The sequence below is a fragment of the Nycticebus coucang genome, chromosome 1 (assembly GCF_027406575.1).
Source record: "Nycticebus coucang isolate mNycCou1 chromosome 1, mNycCou1.pri, whole genome shotgun sequence".
NCBI lineage: Eukaryota > Metazoa > Chordata > Mammalia > Primates > Lorisidae > Nycticebus > Nycticebus coucang.
Genome location: NC_069780.1, coordinates 15,598,389 through 15,613,509, shown reverse-complemented (window position 1 = coordinate 15,613,509; position 15,121 = coordinate 15,598,389). Strand labels below are relative to the sequence as shown.

Sequence of the window (15,121 nt, the reverse complement as noted above, 5' to 3'; positions counted from 1 at the left end):
GCACTGAATTTGGAAACATGAGGTGTGACTTCCAGTCTTGGCTTATATTTGATTAAATATGATTATAAAGAGAAATCATGTGCTCAACTAAGCTGGACCTAGTCATTCCTATTATGAGCCTATGAACATCTGGCAAACAAGTAATTTCCAGTTAAACATATGCCTGTTTATGGGAGGAAAAAACTTTAATATTGGTTAAAATAAAGGCACTGGCTTTTAAAGATAACTATACCTTCTTTTTTTTTTTTGCAGTATGAACATTTATTTCATTGTTGATAATATTCTTCCTTTTCTTCTTTTTGTAAACCATTGCATCAAGCATAATAGTGTTTCATTTGAAAGAAATCTAAAGTAGGAAAGTATACACTGAACCTTAATTTAGATAATTATGGTTTTAAAAGAAACATTTTAAGTGTTCTTATTTAACAAAGTTTAGAATATTTGACTCTTGTTAAACTTTACTGTAAAAATATTTTGTGGGGGAATGCTACTTTAAAAGCAATTAATTCTTTGCTAAATAACTTTATAACTTTAGCTAAATGTAACTAGAATACAGTAGTGTGTCGGGATTATTTTGCCAATTTTGTTAAATGACTTCGTTACTGAAAATTTGAGGTTTTTTGCCTCTATTGTAAGTCTGAGATTAAGACTTCAGAGTTCTGATAAGTTTGACAAATGATTAAAAGGCGGCTTGGTGGGGCATGGTAACCTAACTGTATTAAAAAATGAGCTTCTTTTCATAATTTACAATGATAAGCACTTGCATCTTATTTAACTACACTAATGTTTTCTATTTAAATTAGTCTAAGTATCTGTAGCCTACATATATCCGTGGTATTAATGTGGATTTTGTCTATGATTAATTTGTAACTCTAACCTCACATAATGTTTTAGTGTCTTCGTTTATAATGATTCTGAATTACCACTATATTTCTCATACACATAATAATTTAGATAAACTTTTCTTGAAACATGTTCTTGTTGAATTATTGCTATGATTTTATAAAAGAATGTTCTCTGTTCTTTCCCACTCTCATTTCATTTAATAGTCCATAGTCATATACAGTTTCATTCCAATAACAGAGATGACATGTAGTAATTTAAATTTTATTCAGCTAGCTTATAAGGGAGATAGAAGAGAATTTGTGAATTAATTTGATTGTAACTTTTTCAATTTTCTATATATGTGTTTGCATTACAAACATAGTTAATTTGTTAATGTAGTTAATTTTCTCTTTGGTCAGGACTACCCATCTTTTTTCTCAGTCCAAATAAACTTCAACTAAGTAATGTTATGGCAAGGATCTTTGAACTGCTGCATATTACATTAATTAACTTATCATATCAGAGTTGAAAAAGCATAAACAGTATAGGAGTGATGATGGCTTTCCGTGCAGGAGAAGAAATTTCAAGGTCTCTAGTGTTCACTGACACATTGCCAGGAAGTCTGTCTGAAATCAGTTGTTCCCATCTGATTCTTCAAAGTTTTTGTGGGTGATGTTTATCATACTCAAGGCTCTGATATATCAAATATTAATGATAGTGAAAAAGAGAATTTCAATCAGTGATATGAATTATATGCTAGCTATAATTTTTGAGGGTATTAATTTTCAGAAAGGTAATATTTTTCCTGTAGAATTCACCATGCTTAATGTACTTACTGAACTTGGATGAACTTGGATGGAAATCTGTTATCTCAAGTTGAATATCTCTTCTGTTCACCCTCATACTGCATTGAAAATAATATTCAGGGATATCAACCGTAGAAACAATTGGGATGAAATAAATGACTACTTTGATAAATATAATTTTTAGGTCTTTGGCAAGTGCTGATGAGTTGTTTACTATTAAAATTATGTTGATCCCATGTGTAATACATATGAGCTGAAACATTGATAGGTGAAATTTCCAAAGTTTTAGGAAAGGAAGAAAAAAGTCTTAAAGGTAATTTAGAAAAACTTTAGATGAGGGGTGGCACCTGTGGCTCAAGGAATAGGGCGCCAGCCCCATATGCCAGAGGTGGTGGGTTCAAACCCAGGCCCTGTCCAAAAACTGCAAAAAAAAAAAAAAAAGAAAAAAAAAACTTTAGATGAATATTATTTAAAATATTTGTGTACTTGCCATTTAAAAAATATAAATAATTGAAGTAACTTCAGGATAAAAATAGCACTGTGATATGTCAGTCTATTTTTTAATTCTAAGTTGCATGATTATACAGTGTCCATAAAGTTTATGTGCAATTTAAAATAGACAACATAATTTTATCTCATTATAAGAGATTCTTCTTGTGTTATCTGAATAACTTTTTATCTTTATAAACCAACTCTTTCATATCCTATTTTATTAAATAATTCCAGTTTCCTCGATGTATATGAGTTCTTAAATTTCAAGAGTATTCATTGCCTAACAATTCTGATTTACATTTTTATTCTTTATTCCTTATAAAACTCGAATTGTGTTACTTGTTCAGGATTCTGAGAAGAGTTAGCTCCCTGACTGCTGAAAGGCAAGAGCTAGTGTTCTGTACTTGCTTTTTCCTTAATGATTCAATTCTCAGATATTGACCAGTGGAATAAGGTAATTGAACAACTAGGAACACCATGTCCAGAATTCATGAAAAAATTGCAACCCACAGTAAGAAACTATGTGGAGAATCGGCCCAAGTATGCGGGACTCACCTTTCCCAAGCTTTTTCCAGATTCCCTCTTCCCAGCGGACTCCGAGCACAATAAACTCAAAGGTATGCACTTCAGGGGTGACTTGAGAACTACTGTGCAGTGATGGGCTAAAAAAGCACACGGTATTCATCTCTCTCTCTCTCTCTTTCTCACTTTTCTGCTTATTTTTAGTTGACAAGTACTAATTGCACATATTTATGGTATACAAAATATTTTAATACATGTGTACAATGTGAAATAGCCAAATCAAATAATTAACATATCTATCACTTCAATCATTTATCATTTCTTTTTTTTTTTTTTTTTGTAGAGACAGAGTTTCACTTTATTGCCCTCAATAGAGTGCGGTGGCATCACACAGCTCACAGCAACCTCCAACTCCTGGGCTTAGGCGATTCTCCTGCCTCAGCCTCCCAAGTAGCTGGGACTACAGGCGCCCGCCACAATGCCCAGCTGTTTTTTTGCTGCAATTTGGCCAGGGCTGGGTTTGAACCCGCCACCCTCGGCATATGGGGCCGGCGCCCTGCTCACTGAGCCACAGGTGCCGCCCATTCATCATTTCTTTAACTTGAACTATTTCAAGTTAAGGAGTGGTATTTATTAAAACACTTTTCTTGCAAACAGGAGTAGTCTAAAGATTTTACAGTTGTCTGTATATTCAGAGGAAAGGATAAGTGTTTGACAATAGAGTGGGTTAACTATCTCTTGGGGTCTATTTTTTGTAATCTTAAAATTATTTTTTGAAGTAAATCCTAAAAGACCAAAATAATATACAGTGAAATCATTATTCCAATCTTTTTTATTATCTAAAAATATTTTTGACACAAGTTTTTAGTTGTAAAATCTTGGAGATGCAGGTAGCTGAGTTTCTTCTATTTGTTTTTATGCTACAAATGGCATTGATGATTGTTTCTTAGTGAGATGATTTGGTATTGGTATATTCCTGTCTCTATCACCAAGGAGCCCACTGAAAGTACTTAACCACTAAATTTTCATTTTAGAATACTAAATGGAATTTTACCTACATATTTAATATAAACACTATGTTCATAAGTAATTCTTTCTACCACTTTGTCTGCAGTTATGTAATTGAGTAACAAATATCAGTATCTTCATCCAGAAAATTGAAGTAGTAATGCCTCGGTCTCATTGGGAGACTCAGAATAAATTTGGCCCTGAATAAGTATAATATAAATAATAATATTCAAGTTCTTATTATAATTTAGGACACTCCTGATAATCTGATTCCCTCCTGCCTCTGTGCCTTAAAGTCTATGTGACTCCAAGCTAGTTACCTAACCTTTTTATAGAGCTCTTTCACAAAATGAATGTAAAAAGCGCTTACTTTATAAATTATTGGGAACATTAATTGACTTAATAGTTTGTCAAGCACTTAGAACAATGGCTGGCACATTGTGAATGCTCAGTGTTTATTAAATATAATAAATAAAAATATTTTTAAAAATGTATCTGTAAATTATCAAACAAGAAAAATTGGGGACACATCCTTTACATTTAACCCCACATGCTCAGTGGACAATTAATTAACTTAAAAACTTAATCCAAATAGCTAAGGTAGACTTAAATGATTCAGAGAAACTAAAATGTGGTCCTACTATAATTTTCCAGGATCTATTCATTTCCTCCAAACTTTTATGTAATGGGTTTGAAATGTGCAACATTATTTCTGTGTTTTTGACACATATTACACAGTGGTGGTGATTCTTCCTTCAGCAGCATCCATGAACTTTCTTCATGATAATGGGCCAAATTCTTACTGAACTACTGCTTTTAAGATCAGCATTACCTGTGTGCATACCAAGGAGAGATCTTATAGAATTCGTGACTTCATGATGCTAACTGACATGCCAGGCAAAAGCATCCCTTCTTATGAAAGCACTTGTAATAATACAGAGACAGGAAAGCTCTCATTAAACTATTGAATGATGATGACAACATTTTTAGAAAAACTATTAAATAAAATATCATGCTTCATAATGTAATTCCAACTTTCTGGCATTTACTTTCTAATTTAATTTTAATCTCTACAATTATGTTATTTTTGTCAATGATAAACTAGTTTATATATTGATAATGGCTTAATTTTACTTTTTAATATAAAATTGGCAAATTATAAATAAGCATCATGTACAAATAACTAAAAATAAAAATGTATTTACTGTGTTTGGAAAAGAGCATAACAGATTTTCCCAAATGAAAGATACAACTTTGAAAAATTTTCTCATTTTATTTCCTACAAGTGGCATTGATGATTGTTTCTTAGTGAGATGATTTGGTATTGGTATCCCCCCTTTTCTAAGAGCAGGTATTGATACATGGATGGGTTTGAATGGCAGAATCTATGGGAGTGGAGTAGGTGAGTCTTTAAAATGTATTACAACTCATAGAGATCTTTCAACCAATGAATAAATAAACACAGCCTTGTTAGGCCACTAGGAACTCATTGACAATGAGAAAAATTAAATATTGAATTAATGTGTAAGTATTTTTGTATTTTTTGTTATTCTCTTAGCTTCAGAGGTTTAGTTTGCAAGAAGTTTGGACTGAGTTTCTCAAAAAATGGCTAATAGAAACATAAAGTCCTCAAGTCTGATTTAACTAGTGGCTTTTCATATTAATGATATATACTTTATTTTTATTTCATTTTACTTTTTTTGAGGCAGAGTCTTAAGCTGTCACCGTGGGTAGAGTGCTGTTGCATCACAGCTCACAGCAACTTCCAACTCTTGGGCTTAAGCGATTCTCTTGCCTCCGCCTCCCAAGTAGCTGGGACTATAGGCGCCCACCACAACACCCGACTATTTTTTGGTTGCAGTTGTCATTGTTGCTTAGCAAGCCTGGGCTGGGTTCAAACCCGCCACCCTAGGTGTATGTGGCCAGTGCCCTGCTGACTGAGCTAGGGGCGCCGAGCTTTTCATATTACTTTAGAACATTCAAAGGTATATTTATTAAAGTGTAATAAAAGAGAATACTTATAGGATAGGTAAAAAAAGATTGCTACATTTTAACTGTGATATGGTCAAAATTGTGTGAAAAATACAAACAGTACTAGGAAAAATAGCCAATAATAACAGTAGTTGCTTCTAGAGAGGGGCAATAGTGGCTATTTTTTTGATTTTTATATTTTATGTAATTTTAAAATCAGTACAATTAACCCAGTTTCCTTAACCTGAAAAGACTGATTAGATAAAAATTGATACATGTCCATAGAGTCAAACACACTGACTTTGAAAAAAGTCAGCTTAGGTTTTATCCTCTTTAATTTATAGTTTTACCACATATTTGGAATAAACTGAATTTTTTTATTGTTTAATTTTCAAGTCAGTTGAGTAAAAACATTGATTTGGGATATTACTTATTTCTGTTAAAACCTTATTTCATATAAAATTTTATATAATTGTACTGATTAAAAATGACATATTTTTAACAATGTTATTAAATAAACATATTACTGATTGTTACCATATAATTTTATAATTATTGCTGCCCACAGCCAAAACATTAATCATGATAACGTGTATATCATGTAGCTTTGTATTAGTTTCTGGTGTTTCATTGGACTGGCTTCAGTCCCTAGCTACTTGATTTCATCAAATCATATTCCATTGATTAAAAATGCCTGATGATTACAGAATGTTCAAATAAAATCCAGTGTTTGAATATTTCTGTTACATCAGTTCTTCAAGTTGTTTCTAAGTAAAAAAGAAACTTTTACTATTTGATCTCTTGAGTCAATTTAAATACTCAAATTCTAATATTTCATTGTATGAATGAGAATATAAACACACATGCATTGTGTCAAACAGCCATCCAACCTTTATCCAACATCATGCATTTGCATTTCCTGTGCTCTTCATCCTATTTTCCCAAGCAGATTACTTCACTTACACACATTTTCTAGGTTGATGAATTTTACTTAGAAACTTGAATAAATGCATACGCTCATAGCATTATGGCCCATAAAGACCTCAAATGAAGCCTTCAACTTGGAGTCACACAGAGACAGTGTGAAATGTGTTTCCTTTTCCAGCATATCAAAAATTTACCTAATGTTCAGAAAGGAGATACCATTCGATTTTTTGTTTCCTTAGTTCTCTTGCCCTTCAATAAATTTCCTTACTAAAATCAAAATCTTACTGCTTGTTTTTCTCATTCCATGCTTCAGCCAGCCAAGCCAGGGACTTGTTGTCAAAGATGCTAGTGATTGACCCAGCAAAAAGAATCTCAGTGGACGATGCCTTACAGCATCCCTACATCAACGTCTGGTACGACCCTGCCGAGGTGGAGGCGGTAAGGCATATGCTTCTCATCCTTTCCTTCCACAAAAATATCATAGCTTGGGGTGGCGCCTGTGGCTCAAAGGAGTAGGGCACCGACCCCATATGCAGGAGGTAGCGGGTTCAAACCCAGCCCTGGCCAAAAACTGCAAAAAAAATCATAGCTTGTGGGCAAAACTGAATAGGACCAGAAGTCAAAAGAACACACTAAGGACCTTCATAAAGTTCATAAGTCAAAGGCATATTACCTGCCCCCTGAAAATCTTATTTCCTTCAGCCTGTGTTTTTAAATGCATTTCTATGTCAGTACTTTCTATGAAATTTAGCCCAGCAAGCCTTAGATTTCCATAGCACACTACCATGTTTTTTAGTAAATGTCTAACACTTACGCTTCCTCTTGTGTGTAACCATCAGCCTCTCCTAATGAAAGCTTAGCAGTAGGAAAACATAACAGAGGACATGCTGCTCCGCTTCCATGTTCCTGATATGTTCTTGATTCCTAGATTATTTCAGTGAGAAAGCTGTTATTGCACTATTGATGCCTTCTGAAGCCTTGCATGAACTAGATGAGAGGAAGTGGATTATTTTAAAAAGGACATTAATTCAGGTTGAATATCCCCGTATGACATATCTCCATGTCTTAAATCTAGACATAGTTTAAGAATCTTCTTGGAAGCATAACTTTTTATTTATTCAATATTCTCCAAATATTTAATATCTTCTTTTCAATCTCTTATATCTTCAGCTTTCTCCTTTCCTCCTGCTGTGATGTGTATTCTCTAGGACTCCTGATTAGAATTTCCTTTCTGTGCTGGGTTTACATGTTACTACAGTAATGTGACCTTCTCTCACAAGCACCAGAATCTTCTCAAACTCTTAGTATACCTGTGCTGAAGTGTCTCATTTTCTTTCACATAATACCTTCATGATTATTTGTTTGAATATGTTCTTAATCTTCTATTTGAAATTTTGTTTGCATTTCTCTACCTTGGGATACTCTTGCTGGAGGATATATTTGCTCTCCTAAAGTTTCTTTTCCTCTGCCTCACTGTGTGCTTGTCCGTGTCAGAGATGCTAGATCGAAACTTACATAATTCTTCACTACAGAAGATATGAAAGACGGCAGTGAGAACTAGGTACATTGAACTTTATAGACGTAATATTCCACAAGCTCCTTTTCGCATATGTAATCCAATCATTAAGCATTCAAAAACTTCAGAGAAAACACATAAGCAAAAAATGAGTCTCCCAAATGTGCAAACTGCGGTGTAATCATTCTTCATTACATTTTCTTAAGATTTACTCTCTTAATCAATTCTACAATGATGTTGAAATTTCATTATGTTTCAAACTAATTCTTAGTTGCTTGATTTGATAATTAAATATTTCTTTCTTTTTTTTTTTGTAGAGACAGGGTCTCACTTTAGTGCCCTCGGTAGAGTGCCGTGGCGTCACACAGCTCACAGCCAGCTCCAGCTCTTGGGCTTATGTGATTCTCTTGCCTCAGTCTCCCGAGCAGCTGGGACCACAGGCGCCCGTCACAACGCCCGGCTATTTTTTGGTTGCAGTTTGGCCGGGGCCGGGTTTGAACCCCAGTTTAGCGATAATGTTCTTGAAACTACTATGTCTTCTTACAACTAAAATATAGAACCTCTTTCAGTCTCTCATACTTGGGACATACTTTCAAAGATTTCTTGGAGTAGAATGAAATAAGTAAGAGACAGTACAATCTACATGTACATGAAAATTAAGTATAAGGATTTTAACTCTGATGAAATTTAAAAAACTGTTTTAGGTTAGGTTGATAAAAATTTTAGATAAATACAAATTATTTGAAATTGTTGCTTCTCACTTATTGTGATAGTTCAAATCATGTGGTTTATTTATTTTTTCTTACATCTAATTTAATGCATATGATCTGTTTAATGGATTGTGGCTTAGGGTTTAATTAGAGTCATGAAGTCTACATTTGTAATTCACTCATAATTATGCTGCCTGTAAAAGAGACAGTTACTGAGAATCTATAAAAACATGTTATGGAAAAGTATCAATGGGTTTCTGAATTTTTTCTTTTTTTTGAGGTTTTTGGCCAGGGCTGGGTTTGAACCCACCACCTCCGGCATATAGGGCCAGTGTCCTACTCCTTTGAGCCACAGGGCTGCCCTTCTGAATTTATTTTTACAAAAAAAATTTTGGTATAATAAAAAGATAGAACTTAGAATACTAACATGTCTAGAGATTTTTTCCTTTTTTCCTAACCATTTCAATATTGTCATGCAATGGGTAGCATCAAGATAGGACATGTGAATTTTAGGGGGAGGAGCTAATAGAGCTTAAAAGTCTAGGAAAAGAAGTTAGTACAGAGAAAAACAAGCAAGTATTTGACATCTGTGCTGGGACCATTGATTCCCACACATACAAAGGCAAACATATCTTATGTCTGACACATTGGAGTGAATAGGTTAGAATTCTGATCCTAGGGCCAGAATAGTTTGTTAATCTACAATGTATATTACAGAGGTTACAGCTAGGGAGAGACAAATCTGTAAGCTATGCTTTCTGCAATAGCTTTAGAATTAGTATCTTTATTGCTACTTATGAACATGCACTTAAAATAAAACGACCTTTCTTCATGAATACACGGCAAGACTATAAGGAAAGTGATGTGTCTTTTGCCAGGGCTGACAAGATTGTTTTGCAACATAACTCTGGTGTATCTTTATATTCCAAATAAATGGAAGTATCGAATAATCAGAATTTTCATGATTAGACTGCATTAAGGAAATCAAGATCCAGCAGCTTTTGTAACTCACATTATGTTAGAGAAGGAAGGAAAGTCAAAGATGAGAGGGAAGAAGAATAAATGTCAATGGAGAAAATAAAGCCAAGTGATCAGGGCATAACAGAGAAAACATGTGAGAATGTGATGTTTTTATTTTATTTATTTGATTAATTAATTAAGTTAGTTATTGATACAGAGTTTCATGCTCTCATCCTGGGTAGAGTGCCATGGCATCATAGCTCACAGCAACCTCAAACTCTTGGGCTTGAGAAATCCTCTTGCCTCAGCCTCCCCAGTAGCTGGGACTACAGGCATGAGCAAGACGTCTGGATAGTTTGTCTATTTGTAATAGAGACAGGGTCTTGCTCTTGCTTGGGCTGGTCTCAAACTCCTGAGCTCAGGCAATCCACCTGCTTCAGCCTCCCAGAGTGCTAGGATTATAGGCATGAGCCCCCGCACCTGGTCTAGAATGTGACTTTTTTAGGAACATTGGAAAAGAGTTGAGAAATGCTATGTGTACTAGCCTGTTAATCATGTTACAAGCTATCTTATTACATATTTCCAAAACTACCAAAGTACCAAAATCAAGAGAAGAGCACATAAATGTTGTCATAACTCTAGGAAGAAAAATTAATGGTGCACACATGAATTTGAAAATTAAAAAAATTTGATGTCAAGCTCAAGAATGATCTATTTGCATAATAATATACAAAGATTTTGAAGTAACAAATGCTCAAATTATTATCAAGTTCTTATTCAAATAGTGTTCAGAGTAACAAAGTACAGGTCCAAAATATTGCATACAAGCCAGGTTTAACATCAACACTTTTTCAAGAAACAATTAGAAGTGGCTAACTCTGTCTCAGTGCTAATCAGTGGGACAAAGATTACATGCAGATTCAATGTACTGAGTTATTTGTATTTTCCTAGGTATGAAAGCTGTGCTCATTACTAGCTGGACTTGGTCAAATTTCTTAAGCTTTCTACAAGTTAGTTTTCTTAACCAGTAAAGTTCTCCTTTTTAATCATATTTGTCACATAGTGTTCTGAGAATTTAAAGAGTTAACGTTCAGAAAATGCTTAGTATAATGTATGCTGATCATGATCATATAAATTGTTATCATCATTGTTACTATTACCACTATATTAATATTACTACCTTTTGATATTTGGAAAAGATATATGCATCTTATGAAATAGATTAGTGGGCCAAGAAACTGCAGAAATACAGAAATATTCTGCAACTTTTTTTTAATCATCAGTGAAAATTATCTAGTTCCCATACACAGTTTTGGATCTTTTTGTTTTGCTGGTGTATACCCACCTCTACTTTGCCAAGTAGAAGAGAATCCAGGGCCATCAGTTTAAACCAAAACGAAGACACATTATAGGTTTTCTAAATTTCATTTTTTAATTTTTTTTTCTTTTTTTGAGACAGTGTCTCACTTTGTCCCCCTTGGTAGAGTACTGTGGCTTCATAGCTCACAGCAGCCTTAAACTCTTACACTCAAGCAATTCTCTTGCCTCAGCCTCCTGAGTAGCTGAGACTACAGGCACCCGCCACAACGCCTGGCTAAGGAAGACATGTCATGGAGTCTATAATTCATCATTGTAACTGTCTTTACTTTGGGAAACTAGAAGACTTGTCTGGGGGAACTTGATTTAATATCTTGTATGCTGTTGGAGGGAAATACAGACAAGGAGGCTCTGTTGAATGTTTTTCACCAGATTCTTGAGTTTAGCATCTTGCTAGGGTAGAGCGGTGGCTTTCACCAAGGAACTCCTGAGGGTAGGGCTGCAGAGCTCCCTTAAGGAGCACCTGGGTGAACTCCGAGCCAAGGAAGAGTAGATTAACTATGCCTCGAGGCACACAGGACAGGAATTTAACAGAAACAACGTGCAACCATTATTTAAAACAGTTTTATTTCCACCAAAATCTCCAGACACCCTGAGAAAGCTCCTGAATGCGGCAGCCTTAGTAAAGATTCTTGTAATTCCTACGCCTTGCAAGGAGGTAGGGGGGAGAGAGCAGGAGAGGCTGTTCATAGAGGTGTATTCAAGAAGGAGAGGTGTATGCAAAACCAAAGATTTCAAAACTCAAAGTAATCATCGTAAAGAAGCCAATTACAAGCTTATGAAATTAGAGGACATTTCTCGGTTCCTCGATTCTTGATTACAAGGAAGGATGTAGACGTCATTGTGTTGAAGGCCCCGTCTCAGAGAGGCTCAGATACAGTTGCTAATGGCTGAAACATTACTCTGGGAATGTGGGCAGAGGGACAGGTTAAACTGGTAAGGCAGTGGCATCTAGAAATTCTTTTCTGTAGTGGGTGAACCCCAGGTACATGAGAAGCCAGAGGAGGGATGACAGATAACACAGGACTTTCTGCATGGTAGCCAAAAAAAAGTTCCAGAAGACAATGCTGGAACAGAGGCTTGGAGAAAGGCATATGGCTATAATACAGAGTTAGGGTAGAGACTGGGCCTATTTTGGATGAGAATATAAGGACATGACATCTCTGAATCCTAAGGGAAAAGGTTTACTAATTCAAACAGTTTGGGTGAAGGGTGATTAGGAAAACAGGGTCAGGGTTGAGTTTGCTTACTATTTCTTACCTATTTCAAGATTAACTTGGGAATTGGGCAGAGTTGGGCAGGAATTTATTATACCTATATAGATCTTGAGTTCACAAACCTGCTGTTCAGATTCCCAGTGAGAGTATAACCTGGAAAACAGAGAAACACAAGTGTTAGTGGAAATAACACTTAGAAAATATAAGTTCAGAATTGTCAGCAATATTACACATTTACTGTTTGTTTACAACATAAGGTAATTAAGGGGGTCTTAAATGCTTTATTGACATTATTGTTTACTATTTCATGACTTTTGGGATTAAGTTATTTTTGCCTACAGTGAAAGAATTTATCAGAACAAGTTAACCTGACTGTATGAAGCTGTTTTATTGCAGGCCATCACAGATTTCACACCCTTTGAGCAGATTTACTATGTAATATTATTTTAACCACCCTCATGTCTGCCTTTTTATCTTGCTGAATGTTGCCAAAGAAAATGCATGGAAAGAATGACAAGCGATGCAGGAAATATGTGTTATTTTCAATATTTTTGTGACATATAAATGTGAATTTTTATCTTGCCTATGTCTGAAAATGTGTTCAAGGGAAAATTTAAATGAGTACTTAGATACCATTATAGAGTGATTTTATGCTTCAGTTCAGCAATATCAACATTCAGAATCTCAGCTCTGAAACCATGAGCAGCTATTGGGATAAAGGAACAAAACCAAAATGATGAGGATGGAATAGAGCCAGATGTGGGATCAGAAAGGACAGAGAAGGGAGTCAGGAGCCTGTGGTCAAAGCAGAGAAGGCTGCAGCACTTGGTTTGAGTAAGTCATCCAGCTAAGAGCTGATGCAGATACGTGGACCAATGTGGTTGGGTAGCAGTCAAGACCAGCTGGGCAGTCAGAAGAAATGTGGTCTAAGCTAAGCACGTGAGACCTGGGAGGGCATTTAAACACTGGCAAAGCTAAGGATTTTCTCAGATTGCAATGCGAAAACTAGGAGCAGACACTCATAGACCAATCCCGTGACTAGCCCCAATAGGAAGCCGCTACCAACCTAAGATCCAGGAGACAATTTACTGAAGCCAGGGCATGGGAGTGACAAGCTGTCCAGTGGGAGCCGGAGTCACAGATACATTCTTAATCATAAATGAAAGTCACCTTTAGTCTGTGCCTGTGCCTATGCCAGTATTGGGGTGAGTGATTATGGGTGCATTGTTGTCAACATCAGCTTGCACATTTATAAACTGTTTACTCATCTTCACCTTCAGTGGCCATTAAATCACTTAAGGGGAAAAAGAAAAAAAACAACAACAACCTCCTAAAGCACTTGAGTCCTGGCTGATTAATTTTCCCAGTAATCACAGTGTTTGGGTGGGCCAGCCCCTGCAGGGGAGAACTAGAAGGCAAGACCTGAATTTCTAGTTTCTTTGAGCATTTGCTGCCCTGCTTCAGGCTGACTTAGATAAACACCTAAATAAGTATTTTCTGATGATGGCCTAAAAAACAAAAAACGAAATACAGCTGCTTCTGGAGCAGGGATGAGAGGAAATGGCCTGCTCTGTCCCCCATTTCTGGTGAGTATCTCACTCCTGTTGGCTGAGTCCAGGCCTAAGGCAGCTGATGGACAAAGCTGGGAAACGCAGCCTGAGGGATCAGCTCCCTGAGACACAGAGGACTGAAGGAAGGGTGAGGACAGCACCTGCGGGCAAACAGGCCCAGGAGTGGCGCTTACCTAATAGTTTTTAATTTATTCAGGACTCTGAAGTCTCTAAGAAAAGTAACCAAAGAACTGAGCACACTTATGTTGGAGAAGAAGCCTTTGGAAGTTAAAAAAGGTGCCCAGGGGTTTCCCCAGTCAAGTGAAGGAAACATTACCATAAATAACTCTTTTTTTTTTTTTTTTTTGAGTATATTGTGGTTTCCACCCAAGAAATCATAATCACTCTTCCAGTCTGAGAGAGTGAGTATTTCTGAATGTTGAAGAAGAGTATTTCCCACTGGGGCTGCCATTGTGTGAACTCTCTTCCTTTGGTGTGTCGGGGTTACTTTTTCAGTTGTTGGCTACAGGGCTGTTGAGGAGCCTCCCAGCTTGTTGAAGCAGTGCTGGCGGCATGAGTGTGAGGGGAGTGAAAGGATCTAGCTCTCTCTTTTCCTTTAGATTGCTTTCCTTCTGTTCTTCTGCTGCCCAGTGGGTAAATTATCCCTTCGTTCTATTTATTAAGCCTAAACTTTGTGTCCCACCCTGACCTAGCTGATGGTAGCTTAGCATTGAATTGAAAGAACAAAATCCAAAACACAAGTTCCTTGCTTTCATTGCTATTGGTGGGTTTTTAACAGAGAATGGAAATTTCAATTGAGTTGGAATATTTGATAACTTATTATTTATTACCTGAAGAAAAAAATATAAACCCTTTCAAAATGTGAGCTATCTATTTTATTTGATTGTTCAACTTGCTTAGTGCATTATTTCCTGACAAGCCTCTGAATCACTTGTCCCTCTAAATGTTAATCAGTTATAACTAAGTTGCTAGGAAAATCTGCTAATCCTCAACCAGATGTGCATCAACTGCTTTAAATTATAATTAACAAATTATGCTCATCTCTCTCTGGCTATCATCTTTAAACAACTGTTTGGTTCTGAATATAAAACAATATCCTGACCAGGTTTTAGTCATTAAGTGCATAGAAAATCAGAGAGTCCTAAATTGTACACTACATAATGGACAGATTTAATTTATAGTTTAAAGATTCATATTCAAGTCTATTGACTATCTAAAA

General features: G+C 35.8%; 1 protein-coding gene across 9 annotated transcripts in view; it reads left to right on the top strand.

The window, feature by feature from the left end:
- The window catches only part of MAPK10 (mitogen-activated protein kinase 10), a 569,972-nt gene that overhangs the window by 521,557 nt on the left and 33,294 nt on the right, over positions 1-15,121 (top strand). For all 9 annotated transcript variants that reach the window (XM_053600878.1, XM_053601165.1, XM_053601396.1 and 6 more), the window contains 2 exons: positions 2,558-2,740; positions 6,865-6,989. In XM_053600878.1, the coding sequence (XP_053456853.1) occupies positions 2,558-2,740; positions 6,865-6,989 (308 nt within the window). The remainder of the gene's footprint in view (positions 1-2,557; positions 2,741-6,864; positions 6,990-15,121) is intronic.